The sequence below is a fragment of the Pseudophryne corroboree genome, chromosome 5 (assembly GCF_028390025.1).
Source record: "Pseudophryne corroboree isolate aPseCor3 chromosome 5, aPseCor3.hap2, whole genome shotgun sequence".
NCBI lineage: Eukaryota > Metazoa > Chordata > Amphibia > Anura > Myobatrachidae > Pseudophryne > Pseudophryne corroboree.
Genome location: NC_086448.1, coordinates 629313651 through 629334191, shown reverse-complemented (window position 1 = coordinate 629334191; position 20541 = coordinate 629313651). Strand labels below are relative to the sequence as shown.

Below are 20541 nucleotides of genomic sequence, written 5' to 3'. Positions count from 1 at the left end.
AGTGAGACTGCTGTGACAACCCACAGATAGTGGCAATTCTAGGCACATGCCTAGCGGTAAAACCAGCACTGTGGCATCCGGAACATTTATGAGGCACAGCATTAAAAAGGAGAGTTATAGTAGACTTACCCTGGTTAACGCTATTTCTGCGAGGTACATTGTGTTCCACAAGGAAACATTGGGGTGTAGAGTGGATCTTGCTCCAGAGACACCAACAGGCTAAAGCTTTAGGGTGTCCCAGGATGCATTGGGGCCTCCTCTATAAACCCCGCATCCAGGCTACTGGAGCTCAGTTTCATTAACTAGTCAAATGCAGGAGTAGGCAAGAGAGAAGGCAGATGTTAGTCACATAGAACCACATTTTCATGACAGGAGTAGGGACCAGCAGCTAATGCCATACAAACCCATAGAAGCTAGGTGCGTCAGGAAATCTGACCTCCTGAGAGGCACCCCTCTCCACATATACACGGAGAGCCCTTACCAAATCCAAAGGCCGCTCTCTGGAGGACAAATCAGAAGAGATAAAGGATGGAACCACAATCTCTTGATTAAGGTGAAAATATGACACCACCTTACGTAAATAACCTGGGCGAGTTCTAAGAACTGCCTGGTCACGATGAAATATCAGAAAAAGTGGACGACAGGACAAGTTGCCTAAGTACATCACTCTTCTAGCAGGGGAAATAGCCAGTAAAAACAAGATCTTGGCTATGAGCCATTTAAGGTCCACCGACTCAAGAAATTCAAATGGAGACTCTTGCAGGGCATTCAGGACAACAGACAGATCCCATGGAGCCACAGGTGGGACATAGGGAGGCTGAATCCGAAAGACACCCTAAGTGAATGTATGAACGTCAGGTATAGATGCAATTTTTCTCTGAAACCAAACCGACAAGGCAGATATATGAACCTTGAGGGAGGCCAGACGAAGGCCTAAATCCAGGCCGCGTTGCAGAAAAGACAGAATTCTGGAAGTTCTTAATCTGTATGCATCATAATTCTTATCAGCACATCAGGTGAAGTAAGAACTCCAGACCCTGTAAGAAATCCGGGCAGATGCCGGTTTGTGGGCTTTCAGCATAGTTTGGATGACCGCCTCAGAATCCTTTGGCCCTCTGGAATGATGCTTGAAGAGCCATGCCGTCAAAGCCAGTCTGGCCAGGTACAGATAAAGACAAGGGCCTTGTACAAGGAGATCTGAGCGCTGTGGAAGTCGAAGGGGACGCTCTGTCGCACTGCAGGTCTGAGAACCAATGCCGTCTGGGCAACGCTGGAGTGACAAGAAGTAGTATTCCTCCTTCTTGTTTCAACATCCGCAGGACCCTGTTACATCACTTCCGATTTCCGGAAGTACAGATATGCGTTCCATCGCGTTCCATCGGATCGTCAAGTCTCATAACGTTATGAGACTTGACGATCCGATGGAACGCATATCTGTACTTCCGGAAATCGGAAGTGATGTAACGGAACTTTAAGAACGGCTCTGTTTATACCATTGGTGGTTTTGAATTTGGCGCCCATTCTCAGGTGGGGTGGGGGTGGTCCTTTCTGATTTGTTTTTGGGTATAAAAATCCAATTAGATTATACTCCACCATCCTTCTGACGAAGGACCTTTGTAGTCCGAAACGCGTAAAGCAGGTGGATTTTGTGCTCTGTACTTTGGACTCCCTCCTGGAACATCTTGGGGACGTTGACACTTTTGGCGGTTGGACCGGCTGGTTCCGAACCCTGCTGTCGTGGGAGTCATTTGATCCTACAAGGAGGTTTTATGTGCTTTGTTTCCTTTTAATTATTGTGAGTGTAACCCTGTAATAAATCTTTTTTTGCTTTTAAGATAACAGTGTTGCACTAAATATTTTTTCTTATTTGAGTTATATGTACTGCGGTGAAGGAAGAAAAGACATAAGTGGAGGATGATGGGCATACATATTAATTTGGGTTGGTTTTGCCAAAACAACCCTTTCGTGTTTTGCTTTTGAATCTGGATGATTTTTTACAAAAACAGCTAAAATCACAGAATTTAGGGGTAATTTTGATCCTGCGGTATTATTAACCTCAATAACATTATTTTCCACTCATTTCCAGTCTATTCTGAACACCGCACAATATTGTTTTTAGGCCAATAGGTTGCACCGAGGTTGCTGTATGACTAGGCTAAGCAACACAAGTGTGCGGCACAAACACCTGTCCCATCTTGGAGTGGCACTGCAGTGGCAGATAGAATGGCACTTAAAAAAAACTAGGCCCCAAACAGCAAATCACGCAAAGAAGTAAAAGAGGTGCAATGAAAAAGCTATATGACTAAGCTAAGCGACACGTGTGTGGTAAAAACACCTGGCCCATCTAGGAGTGGCACTGCAGTAGAAGACAGGATGGCATTTAAAACACTAGGCCCCAAACAGCACATGATGCAAAGAAGAAAAAGAGGTGCAAGATGGAAATGTCCTTGGTCCCTCCCACCCACCCTTATGTTTTACAGGACATGCACACTTTAACAAACCAATCATTTCAGCCACAGGGTCTGCCACATGACTGTGGCTGAAATGACTGGTGTGTTTGGGCCCCCACCAAAAAAGAAGCAATCAATCTCTCATTGCACAAACTGGCTCTAACAGAGGCAAGATGTCGACCTCATCCTCATCCTCCGATTCCTCACCCCTTTCACTGTGTACATCCTCCTTCTCCGAGTATTAATTCGTCCCCACTGGAATCCACCATCACAGGTCCCTGTGTACTTTCTGGAGGCAATTGCTGGTCAAGGTCTTCCCGGAGGAATTTATAATTCATTTTGATGAATATCATCTTCTCCACATTTTGTGGAAGTAACCTCCTACGCCGATCGTTTGACAAGGTTACCGGCTGCACTAAACACTCTTTCGGAGTACACACTGGAGGGGGGGCAACTTGGGTAAAATAAAGGCAGTTTGCACAAGGGCATCCAAATTGCCTCTTTTTCCTGCCAGTATACGTACGGACTGTCTGACATGCCTACTTGTATGCTGTGACTCATATAATCATCCACCATTCTTTCAAGGGTGACAGAATCCTATGCAGTGACAGTAGACATGTCATTAATCGTTGGCAGGTCCTTCAGTCCGGACCAGATGTCGGCACTCGCTCCTGACTGCCCTGCATCACCACCAGCGGGTGGGCTAGGAAATCTTGCAGCCCCGGTTGCTGGATAAAGTGAAGGAGGAGATGTTGACTGGTCACGTTTCCGCTTGAGTTGACCATTTGGTCACCAGCAGGTCTTTGAACCTCTGCAGACTTGTGTGTGCCGGAAAGAGAGATAAAACATAGGCTTTAAACCTAGGATCGAGCACGGTGGTCAAAATGTAGTGCTCTGATTTCAACAGATTGACCACCCTTGAATCCTGGCAAAGTGAATGAAGGGCTCCTACATACTTTACGGAATCGCTCCGTCTTAGCTCCTCCTTCAATTTCTCCAGCTGCTTCTGCAAAAGCCTGATGAGGGGAATGACCTGACTCAAGCTCGCAGTGTCTGAACTGACTTCACGGGTGGCAAGTTTGAAGGGTTGGAGAACCTTGCACAAGACTGAAATCATTCTCCACTGCGCTTAAGTCAGGTGCATTCCCTCTCCTTTGCCTATATCTTAGGTGGAAGTATAGGCTTGAATGGCCTTCTGCTGCTCCTCCATCCTCTGAAGCATATAGAGTTTTGAATTCCACCTTGTTACACCTCTTGCTTCAGGTGATGGCAGGGCATGTTCAGGTGTGTTTGATGGCGTTCCAGTCTTTGGCACGCGGTGGCTGAAGGCCGAAAGTGGCACGAAATTTTTCGGGTCACCGACACCATCTCCTGCACGCCTCTCATTTTAAAAAAAAATCTGCACCACCACATTAATTGTATGTGCAAAACATGGGATGTGCTGGAAATTGCCCAGATGTAAAGCACGCATAATATTGGTGACGTTGTCCGATATCACAAATCCCCAGGAGAATCTAATTGGGGTAAGCCATTGTGCGATGATGTCCCTCAGATTCCGTAAGAGGTTGTCAGCGGTGTGCCTCTTACGGAAAGTGGTGATACATAGCGTAGCCTGCCTGGGAACGAGTTGGTGTTTGCGAGATGCTGCTACTGGTGCCGCTGCTGTTGTTGCTGCGGGAGGCCATACATCTACCCAGTGGGCTGGTACAGTCATATAGTCCTTAGTCTGCCCTGTTCCACATGTCCGTGGTTAAGTGGACAGTGGGAACAACTGCATTTAGTAGGACACAGAGGACACTTTCTGACGTCTCTGTATCGGTATCGCCTGCCTAGTGAAGTGGAACCTAGATGGGATTTGATACCGTGGACACAGTACCTCAAAGAATTCTCTAAGTCCCACTGAACTAATGGTGGGTACCGGACGCATGTCTAACAACATAGCTGTCACGGCCTCAGTTATCCGCTTTGCAAAAGGATGACTGCTGTCATATTTCATCTTCCTCACAAAGGACTGTTGGACAGTCAATTGCTTAGTTGAAGTAGTACAAGTGGCCTTCCAACTCCCCCTCTGGGATGACGATAGACTCCCAGCAGCAACAACAGCAGCAACAGCAGGCGTACCACTCAAGGATCCTCTGGAGGAATCCCGGTTAGGAGAGGACACCTCAGTCTTGCCAGTGACATGGCCTGCAGGACTACTGGAGGAAGTCGACGTTGAGGGAGTTGGTGGTGTGGCTTGCAGGAGCTTGGGTAAAAGAGGAAGAAGGAATTTAGGTGTCAGTGTACTGCTTACACTCTTACCCAAAGTTTGACAACTTGGCACTGACTTCTGATGAATGTGCTGCAGGTCACGTATAAGGGAGTATGTTCCTAGGTGGTTAACGTCCTTACCCCTACTTATTGCAGATTGACAGAGGCAACACACGGCTTGACACTTGTTGTCCGGATTTTGGGAGAAATAATTCCACACCGAAGAGGCATCACAATGGGCTTATTCAACCCACGGACAACAGGTGTCTCCCCCGGAGCCTGATTTAAACAAACCGCATCACCATCAGAATCCTCATCGTCAACTTCCTCCTCAGCAACAGCAACACCCATATCCTCATCCTGGTATACTTCAACAGTGACATCTTCAATTTGAATATCAGGAACTGGACTGTGGGTGCTCCTCCCAGCACTTGCAGAGAGCATGCAAATGGTGGAAGGAGCAACCTCTTCCCATCCAGTGTTGGGAAGGTCAGGCAATGCAACCGCCGACACACTTGGACTCTCCTTGGGGATATGTGATACCATCTTAGAACACACAGTTCTTTTCTGTGCTTTTTCCAGCTTAACTCTTATCATTTTTCTAGCGGGAGGATGAGGGCTTCCATCGTCATGTGAAGCTGAACCACTAGTTATGAACATATGCTAGGGCCTTCGCCGTTCCTTGCCACTCCGTGTCGTAAATGGCATATTGGCAAGTTTACGTTTCTCCTCAGACCATTTCAATTTCTTTTTTTGGGTCGTTTTACTGAATTTTGGCTTCTTGGATTATACATGCCCTCTACTATCACATTGGCCATCGGCCTTTGCAGACGACGTTGATGGGATTTCATCATCTATGTCATGACTACTGGCAGCAGCTTCAGCACTAGGAGGCAGTGGTTCTTGTTCTTTCCCTATTTTATCCTCCAAATTTTTGTAATCCATTATTTTTCTGGAGTTATATAACAATATGCGGTACAGGAGAGCGTACCTCTACACCACACAGGGCAAACCCTGTGAAAATTATTTGGATTAAATATTAATAACCCCTTTACTTGGAGCAAATAATATACAGCACAGGACAGCACCACTGAACTTATATGGCAGCACCACTGGACTGAACTTACACAGAATTATATGGACTTCTACGCTAGGATCGCTGGAAATATACGGCAGGATCACTAGACATATACGGCGGCACAGGGACACCACCACTGGACTGATACAGGACAACACAGCACCACTGCAATGGAGTGGACTTATACAGCAGCACTGGATATATGGCAGCAGAGGATACAACCACTGTGACTGGACAGATGCAGCACAAGACATGGACACTGAGAGGACGAAGTCACGTCCTCTCTCTACACTCTCCAATGCCGGAGTGAAAATGACGGCGACACGCGGCTCCTTATATGGAATCCAAACCCACGAGAATCCGACAGCGGGATGATGACATTTTGCCTCGTTCTGGTTTCTGAGTCAGGCGGGAAAACCCGAGCCTGACTCTGATCCGGGCTCGGATGGTGAATTCCGGTAGGGTTCGGTTCTCTGAGAACCGAACCCGCTCATCTCTAGTATATGCAGGTACTCATCCTGTATATCCATGGATACCAAGTAGTCTCCGGGTTCCATAGCCAGTACAATTGAGCGCAGTGTTTCCATTCGGAACTTGGACACTCTCACAAACTTGTTCAGTGATTTGAGGTTGAGAATAGGCCGTAAAGACCCATTTGGTTTCGCTACTAGAAACAGGGTCGAGTAGTAACCTCTGCCTCTGTGGTCAGAATGGTGTAATAGATTTTTAACCACCTTCTGCCATTTAAACATATCAGTTTTCTTAGCCACAGTAGTGGAATACTCATCATCAGTGATTTGTAGGATCTGCTTAATAGCAACCACTAGGGAAGGGACATCAATTTGCAATGGAGAATCCTCGTCGGAAACACCTGATTCAGTGTCTGACAGGACAGTATGCTCACCCTCCTCTTCAGATGAAACATCTGAGAGATACGTGGATTGTGAGGAGGAAGCAGCCCGCTTAGATGACCCAGAGATGCGGTAGATGCCTGGAATAGATTTTTGTCTGACCAAGGAATGATTCAATTGCTGCAACTGGTTAGACAAATTGTCCGCCTAAGGTGGATTAACCATAGGGACAATTTGTGGCTGTAGTGGCACAGGTGGTCCCATTGGGGGCATAAGGCATTCCACCAGAGTACCTAGTAGGTTTGTGAAAGCAGCCCAGGGTGGGTCCTGATTGGTTACTGGTAGGGTTGCCACCTCATTCCTTTAATCCTGGAGACCTGTGATTTACACAGGTTTTGTGACCGATTAAAACCAGGTGGAATGCAGGCTTGAATTTAATCAGCCACAGGACCTGTATTATTCATAGGTTTCCAGGATTAAAGGGATGATGTGGCAACCCTAGTTACAGGAGATGCGGACTGACAGGGAGATGTATGACACACCGTACACAGACCACCATACAAAACTTCCCCTTCTAGTACATCCTTGGCGCATGCTCTGCATGATGTAGGAGCATCCACAGACTTACTGCCCTTCTTGTTAGACATTGTACACAAATGCAACAACAGAGCGGTTTAGTACGATAAAGCCAGACAAAGTACAATACCTGCAAATAAATCCGTTAGTATGTGACTGAATAGACAGTATACAACACCAGCGAATAAATCCGGTAATATGTGACTGAGTACACAGTAGAATACACGTAATAGATAAATACTAAAAAAAAATAAAGGGAACACTAAAATAATACATCCTAGATCTGAATGAATGAAATATTCTTATTAAATACTTTGTTCTTTACATAGTTGAATGTGCTGACAACAAAATCACACAAAAATTATCAATGGAAATCAAATTTATTAACCCATGGAGGTCTGGATTTGGAGTCACACTCAAAGTGGAAAAACACACTACAGGCTGATCCAACTTTGATGTAATGTCCTTAAAACAAGTAAAAATGAGGCTCAGTAGTGTGTGTGGCCTCCACGTGCCTGTATGACCTCCCTACAACCCACACAAGTGGCTCAGGTAGTGCAGCTCATCCAGGACGGCACATCAATGCGAGCTGTGGCAAGAAGGTTTGCGGTGTCTGTCAGCGTAGTGTCGAGAGCATGGAAGCGCTACCAGGAGACAGGCCAGTACATCAGGAGACGTGGAGGAGGCTGTAGGAGGGCAACAACCCAGCAGCAGGACCGCTACCTCCGACTTTGTGCAAGGAGGAACAGGAGGAGCACTGCCAGAGCCCTGCAAAATGACCTCCAGCAAGCCACAAATGTGCATGTGTCTACTCAAACAATCAGAAACAGACTCCATGAGGGTGGTATGAGGGCCTGACGGCCACAGGTGGGGGTTGTGCTTACAGCCCAACACCATGCAGGACGTTTGGCATTTGCCAGAGAACACAAAGATTGGCAAATTCGCCACTGGCGCCCTGTGCTCTTCACAGATGAAAGCAGGTTCTCACTGAGCACATGTGACAGACGTGACAGAGTCTGGAGACGCCAAGGAGAATGTTTTGCTGCCTGCAACATCCTCCAGCATGACCGGTTGGCAGTGGGTCAGTAATGGTGTGGGGTGGCATTTCTTTGGGGGGCCGCACAGCCCTCCATGTGCTCGCCAGAGGTAGCCTGGCTGCCATTCGGTACCGAGATGAGATCCTCAGACCCCTTGTGAGACCATATGCTGGTGCGGTTGGCCCTGGGTTCCTCCTAATGCAAGACAATGCTAGAGACCTCATGTGGCTGGAGTGTGTCAGCAGTTCCTGCAAGACGAAGGCATTGATGCTATGGACTGGCCCGCCCGTTCCCCAGACCTGAATCCAATTGAGCACATCTGGGACATCATGTCTCGCTCCATCCACAACAGACTGTCCAGGAGTTGGCGGATGCTTTAGTCCAGGTCTGGGAGGAGATCCCTCAGGAGACCATCCGCCACCTCATCAGGAGCATGCCCAGGCATTGTAGGGAGGTCATACAGGCACGTGGAGGCCACACACACTACTGAGCCTCATTTTGACTTGTTTTAAGGACATTACATCAAAGTTGGATCAGCCTGTAGTGTGTTTTTCCACTTTAATTTTGAGTGTGACTCCAAATCCAGACCTCCATGGGTTAATAAATTTGATTTCCATTGATAATTTGTGTGTGATTTTGTTGTCAGCACATTCAACTATGTCAACTATGTAAAGAACAAAGCATTTAATAAGAATAATTCATTCTTTCAGATCTAGGATGTGTTATTTTAGTGTTACAGAATATAGTGATAGATATATCTGAGAAACACAAAGTGAAACCACACAGCAGATACATGCACACACAGTCACAGGCAATACAGATAATTATTCTGACAATAATACTGCACTGGACTAGTGTGTATATATATGTGTGTATATATATATATATATTGTTCAAATAGGAATAAAGTCTCTGCGCCTTCAGTGCTTGGGTATGGAAACTTCCATCTGTGTATAACCAAAATGATATTTATATGCGTACCGGAAGTATGATCAAATTGTGCCTGTAGTGGTATCTTTAATTGGTCATCTCCCCTTGTCTTCTTACTCCATGTGTAAACGCCCTCAGCGGGGTGTTGAACCACAATTTACATAGGCAGAGAGGGAAGATGTGTCAGCAAGAATGCTCTTACTGTTATAAAGTGACTCGTGCCATAATTGTGCCAAAAAAAATGTTTTTTATATATAAAGTGCTCTGTGCCTATAGTGTTTCTATAAACCACTATATTTCTTGTGATTTCTAATATAGATAATCAGAATCACACCCCAGTGGCTAAAAGAATAATAAAATAATAAAAGGAAGGTAATGACTCACTCCTTTTAAGAATGCTGCTCCTATGAGGCGATCATTGACCTAGTCTGGTACCTCTATAGAGAAAGTTTTTTTCTCATGGAAAAAAACAAAGAAGGAAAAAAGAGGGAACTGTAACCAGCCTGTGTTGGAGTGTGGACTCTGTAGAAACTAGCGATGACTACTGAGTTGCTGTCTCAACAGCAACTCAGTAGTCATCGCTAGTTTCTACAGAGTCCACACTCCAACACAGGCTGGTTACAGTTCCCTCTCTTTTCCTTCTTTGTTTTTTTCCATGAGAAAAAAACTTTCTCTATAGAGGTACCAGACTAGGTCAATGATCGCCTCATAGGAGCAGCATTCTTAAAAGGAGTGAGTCATTACCTTCCTTTTATTATTTTATTATTCTTTTAGCCACTGGGGTGTGATTCTGATTATCTATATTAGAAATCACAAGAAATATAGTGGTTTATAGAAACACTATAGGCACAGAGCACTTTATATATAAAAAACATTTTTTTTGGCACAATTATGGCACGAGTCACTTTATAACAGTAAGAGCATTCTTGCTGACACATCTTCCCTCTCTGCCTATGTAAATTGTGGTTCAACACCCCGCTGAGGGCGTTTACACATGGAGTAAGAAGACAAGGGGAGATGACCAATTAAAGATACCACTACAGGCACAATTTGATCATACTTCCGGTACGCATATAAATATCATTTTGGTTATACACAGATGGAAGTTTCCATACCCAAGCACTGAAGGCGCAGAGACTTTATTCCTATTTGAACATTTGTAATTGTGACTCAGCGAAATACGAGTCAATAAGAGAGTCTATACTGCAGCCCCTACACGTGGGAGTGCTGTTTGGAATTAACGTGAATGGTTATGCACGAATTTTTATGTATTTATTGTAAACGGTTTAGGTTTTAAGCGCTCATTATACACCTTTATTGTACATATATATATATATATATATATATATAAAAAACACATCGGGGTCCTAGAGCGGAGGTACAGTGGGGCAAAAAAGTATTTGGACAGCCACCGTTTGTGCAAGTTGACCCACTTAAAAAGATGAGAGAGGTTTGTAATTTCCATCATAGTTACACTTCAACTGTGAGACAGAATCTGAAAAAAAAAAAAAACCTAGGAAATCACATTGGTGGTCATTCAGAGTTGTTCGCCCGCTAGCTGCTTTTAGCAGCATTGCTAACGCTAGGCCAGTGTATCTTAGCTTAGCAGAATTGCGAACGAAAGATTAGCAGAATTGCTGATAAATAATTCCTTGCAGTTTCTGAGTAGCTCCAGACCTACTCCTAGATTGCGATCACCTCAGTCCGTTTAGTTCCTGGTTTGACGTCACAAACACGCCCTGCGTTTGGCAAGCCACTTCTCCAGCCACTCCTGCGTTTTTACCTGGCACGCCTGCGTTTTTTTAGCACACTCCCTGAAAACGGCCAGTTTCCGCCCAGAAACATCCACTTCCTGTCAATCACACTACGATCACTCGAGCGATGAAAAAACGTAGCTCGAGCAAATCTCCAAAGTTTTGTGTTAAATTAGTGAACGCATGCGCGCTGCGTACCATGCGCATGCGCAATTTCCACCTAATCGATCCACTGCGAAAAATGGCAATGAGCGAACAACTCGGAATGACCACCATTGTATGATTTTTAAACAATTTATTTGTATATTCTTGCGGAAAATAATATTTGGACAATCAAAAAGTTTAACTCAATACTTTGTAATATAACCTTGGTTGGCAATTACAGAGGTCAGACGTTTCCTTTTAGTTCTTGACCAGGTTTGCACACACTGTAGCAGGTATTTTGGCCTATTCTTCCATGCAGATCTTCTCTAGATCTGTCATGTTTTGGGGCTGTCGCCGGGTAACATGGACTTTCAACTACCTCCACAGATTTTCTATTGGGTTGAGGTCTGGAGACTAGCGGCCACTCCAGGAACTTGAAATGCTTCTCACGGAGACACTCCTTAGTTGCCCGGGCGGTGTGTTTGGGGTCATTGTCATGCTGGAAGACCCAGGCACATTCCATCTTCAATGCTCTTACTGAGGGAAGGAAGTTTTTGCCCAAAATCTCACGATACATGGCCCCATTCAACCTCTCCTTAATACGGATCAGTCGTCCTGTCCCCTTTGCAGAAAAGCAGCCCCAAAGCATGATGTTTCCACCCCCATGCTTCACAGTGGGTATGGTGTTCTTGGGATGCCATTCATCGTTCTTCTCCCTCCAAACACGGCGAGTGGAGTTTATACCAAAAAGTTTGATTTTGCTCTCATCTGACCACATTACATTCTCCCAATCCTCCTCTGGATCATCCAGATGGTCACTGGCAAACTTTAGACGTTCCCGGACATGTGCTGGCTTAAGAAGGGGGAGCTTTCAGGTGCTGCAGGGTTTCAATGCATGACAACGTAGTGTGTTACTAATGGTAACCTTTGTGACTGTGGTCCCAGCTCTCTTGAGGTCATTGACCAGGTCCCCCGTGTATTTGAGGGCTAATTCCTCACCATTATCAAGATCATTGATACCCCACGAGGTGAGATCTTGCATGAACCCCCGGGTCGAAGGAGATTGTCAGTGATCTTGTATTTCTTCCATTTTTTTATAATTGCGCCAACAGTTGATCTCTTCTCACCAAGCTGCTTGCCTATTGTCGAGTAGCTCATCCCAGCCTTGTGCAGCTCTACAATTTTGTCCCTGGTGTCCTTAGACAGCTCTCTGGTCTTGGCCATAGTGGAGAGGTAGCAGTCTGACTGTTTGAGGGCGTGGACAGGTGTCTTTTATACAGATAACCAGTTCAAACATGTGCCATTAATACAGGTAACGAGTGGATTATAGAAGAGCTTCTTAAAGAAGAAGTAGCAGAAATCTTGCTGCTTGGTAGGTGTCCAAATATTTATTTTCCACAAGAATATACAAGTAAATTGTTTCCAAATCATACAATGTGATTTTCTCTGGGGGTTTTTTCAGATTCTGTCTCTCACAGTTGAAGTGTACCTATGATATAAATTACAAACCTCTCTCATCTTTTTAAGTGAGTCAACTTGCACAATCGGTGGCTGTCCAAATACATTTTTGCCCCACTGTATATATAAGAATACTCGTACAATATATCCTATAATAGGTACACTTTTTCTTAACTACCGCTGTCTGTATAAAGACTTATAGAATACTCAAGTGTTTGTAAAGTCACAGCACTGCATACAGGCAGCTTTACAAGGGAGGCCTTGCCCTGCAGTCCAAGAGACCAGCCGCAGCAATGCTTAGAAGATGGCGCCCAGCGTCTCAGTCAGGGAGAGAGTGGGAGGCAGCTCCAGGGCAGGAAAATCTGCAGTAGATGGCACCTTGGGCCAGGGGAGGGGCTACAGGTCAAGCGCTGGCTCTCCTATGCTGGTCCTCACCGCCTGGTACTACGGAGTCTTTTTAAAATGGGCGTTAGTACACCCGACCTGTACTCCTATGCCCTGGCAGTCTAGTGGGGTCCCTGCTCAGTGATGGTGTCCACCCCAGCGTCGCGGTCCTTCTCCCTAGACTGCATCAGGAACGTGATTTAATGGCAGGTCCCGCCTGGGGGACCCTCTTACATCCTCCCCGTAGCAGCCATGGGAATCAGGAGAGCATCTGCGACCGTGTGCCTAAAGCGCAAGTACCCAGGAACAGACCGCGGGAGTATACGCCGCCGCTTGGGAGGTGATGGAGCCACAGCACAGAATGTCAAACTGACATATCAGCGCTCCGACCCTTGAAGTCTTCTTAGAAAGCTTTTCAGGGCTGCCCTGTGTAATCCCCCCCGTTAAGTAACCTGCTGCTGCAAGCAACAACTTGAAACTGAGCTCCAGTGCCTGGAGGCAGGGTTTATAGAGGAGGCCCCTAATGCATCCTGGGACAGCCTAATGCTTTAGCCTGTTGGTGCCTCTGGATCAAGATCCACTTTACACCCTGATGTTTCCCTGTGGAACACAATGTACCCTGCTGCAGAAAACGTATTTGAGCCTAAAAGCTGTATAAAAGACTAAAGCCCTATAACTAAGGTACATTTTATAATATTACACAACCATAGACAACGCAGACATCTCATTACAAACATTTGTTTACTGACACTTTACCTGACTGGAATCCAGACTTATATTCATTACTGTTTCCATTCTCTGAAGTCAACGATAGGGAAGTCATTGGCTTAACAACAGGAACCGGACATTGTCGACTTCGAGGGTCTGAAAAACAAATTGAATTTATGGTGCTCAACCACTCAAAGCACACAATGCAGCACAATATCACAAAAGAAACAGGTGCAAAAAAATGAAAATGTATTTTCTAAAATATATAACCCATAATATAAAAGGAGCGCTAATCTCAGCTACTGAAATAGGTCATCTCCAGTGGCAGATTTTAACTATGGTCTGCATCCACCCCAGTAAAAAAAATCGCTGCTGTACCGCCATCCCCAATGAGCTGTAGCCTCCGTTCAGGCTTCGGGCTACCAGTACTTGGCTTCACCACCGCTGGTACTTAGTCCATCTGACTCTAGGCTCAGCACCTCAGGGAGTTTGATCAGGCAGGGAGCAGGAGACAAGGTTGGCCCTGGAGTGTCTTCCGACTGGAAGCTCTTCCTGCTCATCTCACAAAGGGCTGCAATCTCAGGGTGAGCAAATGCATCTCCCTTTGGGACTGCCAGTCCAGAGTGTGATAGCAGTATGAGCAGGAAGCCCACACTGTGCTACATCATGCCCATAATGTACCCCTAGGGGCTGCAGACTGTGCAGCCCTAGAAGCAGTGTTACTGCAACTGCTCCGATTCCATTCAGGGTATGCTGACTAGGATATTAAACAAAGGAAAAGCTAATGATATATAAATTGTACTGTTATAAATATAGATTTTTTATTTTTTTTATAATAGTGGCTTAATGTTCTAAAATAATTTTACTAATGTTATAGGATTAATTTTCTACACTTAGGGGTACATTTACTAACAGTGGCGGATCCAGGGGGGGGGCACTCGGGCCCGTGCCCCCCCTGTCATTTGTGGCCCATTAAGTCTCAGGGCAGAGGATTTTTTTTTAAATTTGTGACGGCCTGGCTCCAGCAGGCTGTCAGCGCACGCTGATTTGACAGCTGCCGCTGGGACCAGAGCCGGCTCACGCCCACAGTGAGTGCAGCCCTCCCTGCCTCCTCCTCTCCTGCTGCAGTGCATGTGACCAGCAGGCAGCCGGGAGACGGAGCGGGCTGCGGTGACAGGCTAAGGAGTCAGGCAGCGCGTAGTGGTGGACCCTGGACCCTGGACCGGATGGACTGGATTTCACTTCCAGCCAGCCCAGGCTCCCCAGCGGCCACACAGAGAGGAGACAGAGGCGCCGATCGAAGCAGGCAGAGCCGCAGAGGCAGCAGCAGCAGAACGGAGACAGTGACTCACTGTGTATATCAGCCTGTCACAGTGAGTATGCTGTTTGCTGTATCGCGGCTGCCAGCCTGTGCCAGCTACCTTTAACGTGTGTGCGGCTGCTGCTGCGGCGGCGGGCACTAAGGTGGGGCAATCCGGTCTATATGTAGTATATGGTGGTATGTGCCTCTCACACACTGCCCCCACACCCTGCCCCTCACACGCTGCCTCCTGGACCCTGCCCCTCACACACTGCCTCCTGCACCCTGTCCCTCACACACTGCCTCCTGCACCCTGTCCCTCACACGCTGTCCCCTGCACCTAACATGCTGCCCCCTGCCCCTCACACCCTGCTCCTCACACGCTGCCCCCTACCCCTCACAAGCTTCCCCCTGCACCCTGCCTCTCACACACTGCCCCCTATACACTGTCCCTTACACGCTGTCCCCTGCACCTAACATGCTGCCCCCTGCCCCTCACACGCTGCCCCCTGCACCCTGACCCTCTCACACTGCCCCCTGCCCCTCACACGCTTCCTCTGCACCTCACATACTGCCCCCTATACACTGTCCCTCACACGCTGTCCCCTGCACCTAACATGCTGCCCCCTGCCCCTCACACCCTGCCCCTCACACGCTGCCCCCTGCACCCTGACCCTCTCACACTGCCCCCTGCCCCTCACACGCTTCCCCCTGCACCCTGCCTCTCACACGCTGCCCCCTTCACCCTGCCCCTCACATGCTGCCCCTTGTAGTGGGGACATACCCCATTTCTGGAAGCACATGCACCGAAGCCGCACGCAAATACACTTGCCCCTTCCATGGTGCCCCCCCTATCATTTTCTTCTGGATCCGTCCCTGTTTACTAAGCAGTGATAAGAGCAGAGAAGTGAGCCAGTGGAGAAGTTGCCCATGGCAACCAATCAGCACTGAAGTAACATCTATAATTTGCATACTATAAAATGATACAGAGCTGCTGATTGGTTGATGAGGAAATATCTGCACTGGCTCACTTCTCCGCTCTTATCACTGCTTAGTAAATGTACCCCTAAGCCACTATTATAAAAATATATTTATAACACTACACTTGATAATTTGTTGTACTGTATCTGAAAACATTATAGCCATCGCCACAAAATGCCCCACTACATTTCCCATATATTTCTGAGATTGTGCGTCCCAATAGCTAATGCACCTTTGTGCGCACACAGGGGTTTTACCGCATTTCCCGCATTATACGTAGCAGCTGATTGGTTGCCATGGCATACTCCTCCACTCTTATTACTGCTTCATACATCTACCCAACAATCACTAAAAAGTCACACTGCACCTGTATCTCACAGTGGGTGGGATGTACTAAACTCTTGCGCCGATTCCAATCGTATATGTACTAATATATGCAATTAGTATTGCAAAGGGCAGCTTTTCCGATAAAAGCTGCCCATTGCGATGCCCACCAGTCCCTGAACTTCCAGATTTATGGGCGGGAGTCCGTCTGCGCATGCGCAGAGTGACGTGGTAACCATGGAGGATGCTAGAAGGGATCTGAATGGATCCCACTGACCACACTGAAGCGGAAAGAAGCCCAAAAGCTTCTATTGAGTAATTCCTGCTTTTGCTGGTGTTACAATCCACATCGGAAATCCGTAGTCTTAGTACATACAGGAAATGCGGTAAGACCCTGTGTGTGCGCACAAAGGTGCATTAGCTATTGGGACGCACAATCTCAGAAATATATGGGAAATGGGGATGCGGTCAACATCCCGCTGGACGGGATCCCGGCGGTCGAAATACCGACGCCGGAATCCCGACCGCCACAATCCCAACATATTTTCTCTCCGTGGGTGTCCACGACACCCATAGAGGGAGAATATAATAGTGTGCCGAGCGTAGCGAGGCACCGTGCCCGCAGCGTGGCGAGCGAAGCGAGCCCGCAAGGGGCTGCGTTCCGCTCGCCACCCATCGGGATTGTGTGGTCGGGATTCCGGCGTCGGGATTTCGACCGCCGGGATCCCGTCCAGCGGGATTACGTACTGACCCCGGGAAATGTAGTGGGGCATTCCTGGGCGATGGCTATACATGTTATCGGAATGTCCGTGTATGTCATAGCTTAAGGTGATTTAATACAGATTATCGGCATGTGGTGTGCCATGAATAGCCAGCACTAGCTAAGCAACTGTAGCCCCCCATAAGTCTAAAGGTAGGAGCAATACGACATCCTTAACTCTCTGTATAGTGGTGTATTTCATAAATCAACAAGAAGCACCACAGCAGAAATTGCAGGGATGAATATATCACATGGTGATGATGATTCAAATCATAAGCTATCCAGACAGAATCTCCCAATGTAAAACTCAATTCTCGCTCGCTGCAGTGCCAGTCAGCCAAATAGCAAATGAGAGAAAAATAATCAAATGGCTGCTTTTGTTAAGAAAATGCTTCCATAGTGAAATAATCACAATCACTTTTATAGGTAAAATATATCCGTAAAAGAAAGCTTAGGATGGCAGAGAAAATTCCTTAGGATCACTGCTGCAATGTATTATTACATCTTGCACCACAATTACGTAAAGCAGAAGCCATGTAACTGAAAATAAAACTAAGTAGTAAGAATGAAAAAGGAGTTACAGAAACTTTTATTGGGGAGTATAGTTTAAATTCTGCTCCTATTATTCATTATTTTCAAATACAGAAAAGCATATTAAAAGGACAAACACAAAGAAGAAAATATCTGCAAAAGTGTGGGATATTCAATTTGGCTAATTTCCGCGGCAGAGCAATGCAATTAGTGGGGAATAACCCGTGGGTGAATGACCAATGTCAGACAGTGCAGCTCCATTGATTCCGAGACTAACTGAAGGATACAGTGACCAAAATAGTTGGTTAATAATACGAGTGGTTCACTTGTTTACAATAACAGAATATACAACTTTTAATATTCTAATTCCAATTAAATGTCAAAAACGGGATGTAGTTATGTGACTGGCGGTCAGGAGAGCGCCAGTCACAATACCGACGCCTACATCCCGCTGCCTCAAAATCCCGACAGTCGGCATGCCGACTAACAGGGACTATTTCCACTCGTGGTTGTCCACTACACCCATAGAGTGGAAATAGAACCTGTGGCGAGCGCAGCACGCCACCGTGCCCACAAGGGGCTTTATTGCACCCGCCCCCCCAAGAGCATTCTAGTCCCCAGGATCTCGGCATCCTTATGGTGACCGGCGGGATCCCAAGCGCCGGTCACCTATACCAAACTCGTCAAAAACAGCTTTGGGTAGCATTCCATGACTTAAACGTCAATCCAAAATATTGCTTGCTGGGGGGCGGATCATGGCAGATACAGCAAGTCACAAATGTCTGCTATAGTCCTGTGATGCTCTCCTTGCAATCACAGAGGAAATCTTAACCAAACTGGCAGCATGCTGGCAATTAGCAACAGCCTGGTAGAGGGTGCAAGAAGAATTTTGCACTTTTACTGCTGCCATTACCATGGTAGGAATCAGGGAACCCGCCTAAGACACATTGAGCGGCGAACAGCAGGCAAATAAATTGGATCTTGGTGACTAACTGCATTTTCAGGAAAGGCTTAACTTTGAAAACAGAAAATGACCATTACTGTTATTCAGACCAAGTGACTTACCTTTCCAGCAGATAACTGAACCTTTGCAAAGTAACCCCTGGGAGTTCCTCACTAGGTAATACTTTAAGTGCTTCTGCTTCTTTGGTTGAGTTGTAAGTTTCAGATTTATATGATTTGAAAACTCTGTGAAATACCTGAACCCCCGCTCTCCACAGCCAACACAATTTCCAGAGAAACCTTAAAAAAGAATTTAGATTAATAATGCAAAATATAAATACATAGAAACAGAGAGGCGCATGTCAGACAGTAAGGAGAGAATGTGCATGAAAGAGAAAGGAGAGATGAGGGAGCGAGAGAAGAGAGGGAAAGTGCACGAAAGAGAAAGGAGAGAGAGGATGCGCACCAAAGGAGAGAGAACATGAAAAAGAGAAAGGAGTGAACATGTGAAAGAGAAAAAAAGAGAGTGCACTAAAGGAGAACAAAAAAAAGAGCGCGTGAAAGAAATAGGAGTGTGTGAAAGTCGAGAAATGAAAAGGAGGGAAGAGAGATTTAAAAAAAAAAAAAAAGGAAAGATGGGAAATGAAAAGGTGAAAAGTGAAAGAAAGGGGAGAGAGAGAGAGAGAGAGCGCGCAGGTAAAAGAAAAAGGAGAGAGCGATAGAGGAAGAGAAAGGAGAGCGCGAGAAAGCACCCCCTTACCAGCCAGAGAAGGCATTTCCCAGCCACAAAAGGGATGCACCAGTCAGAGGGGAAACAAGGGAGGCGCCAGACAGAGAGATACAGAAGACATGCACCAGACAGACAGAGAGGCAAAGATATTTAATAAACAGGTAAATAATAACTAAACTGACATAATAAAGCAGGATTTTACTTGTGCACAATAAACCTGTGTGTGTGTAGAACTACGATGCTAGGATTGAACACATTTTACCTAAAAGTGCATTTTTCCCATCATCATCAGGAAGAAACCTTTTATCCACTGAACAGACAAGAATGTGCTCTGGGATACTCTGAGTCTTCGCTCCAACCAAAAGGAACCCTGAAGGAACGTCAATCTGCTCTTTGCTGAGTGAAACTAGACGCAAATCCTTTCCTGCTTGGCAGAAGCCTGAGAGAAGTGATACAACAGTATTACCGGTATATTCCATTATGTTTTGAATTGGAGAAAAGAAACCAAAGGTTGTGTGATGGGAGACCATAAAGCACAGAGTACTCCAAAAACAATGTGAAATTGAGAAGTATCATTTCAACATGCAGAATAGAATGGACAGATTGCATATGGGTGACAATGCACCCCCTGCTGGGAATGAAGGATAAAAGAGGACGCTAAGGGAATCGGCGAATGTAACTCAGTAGTGACTTCTTTCTTCTTTTACACTATGCATACGTTACAGTAGGTGGTGAATTATTACGTTATCTGGATGGTTGGTCGACCTTACTTATGTCAATAGTCAATAAGTTGACCACTATTGGTTGACATGGGCAAGGTCACATGGTAAAAGAATCAACACAGTGAAAAGGTCAACATAGGACAGGTCAAAACATGAAAAAGGTCAACGTGAGTTTTTACAATTTTTTTTAATTTTAAATTTTGCTATACCTGTACTTTATCATCCACGTGGACAACGATTAAGAATAGTAACCTGTGCCAAGCAAGCCATGTAAGGGAACGCAGTGTACTGATTGGGGTTCTTGGTCATGTTACAGAAAATCAACACCAAAAACATAAAAAGAAAAACCTTCACGTGTCGACCTTTTCACTGTGTCGACCTTTTTCCCATGTTGACCCACTGATCCATAACCAATTATTCTTAGGGGGTCCAAGTATTACATAAAGCATTAGAACGAACATCATGAACGTACATTTAAGAATGAACACAATGTAGAGCCTACTGTTGATTGGTTATAATATTAATAGGAAACCTAGCACACACAAAAAATGCATTGTAACAGGAAATTCACTTTTTTCCACGTTAGTTTAATTAAATAAGGAGGTTGGGGGGTCGGTTTCACATGCACCCA

General features: G+C 45.9%; 1 protein-coding gene across 1 annotated transcript in view; it reads right to left on the bottom strand.

Moving 5' to 3' along the window:
- The window catches only part of GREB1L (GREB1 like retinoic acid receptor coactivator), a 331061-nt gene that overhangs the window by 95583 nt on the left and 214937 nt on the right, over nt 1-20541 (bottom strand). Inside the window, exons 5-7 of the mRNA XM_063923572.1 lie at nt 19451-19627; nt 18582-18758; nt 13669-13776 (exon numbers count right to left, since the gene is read on the bottom strand). Coding sequence (XP_063779642.1) covers nt 13669-13776; nt 18582-18758; nt 19451-19627 — 462 coding nt within the window. The remainder of the gene's footprint in view (nt 1-13668; nt 13777-18581; nt 18759-19450; nt 19628-20541) is intronic.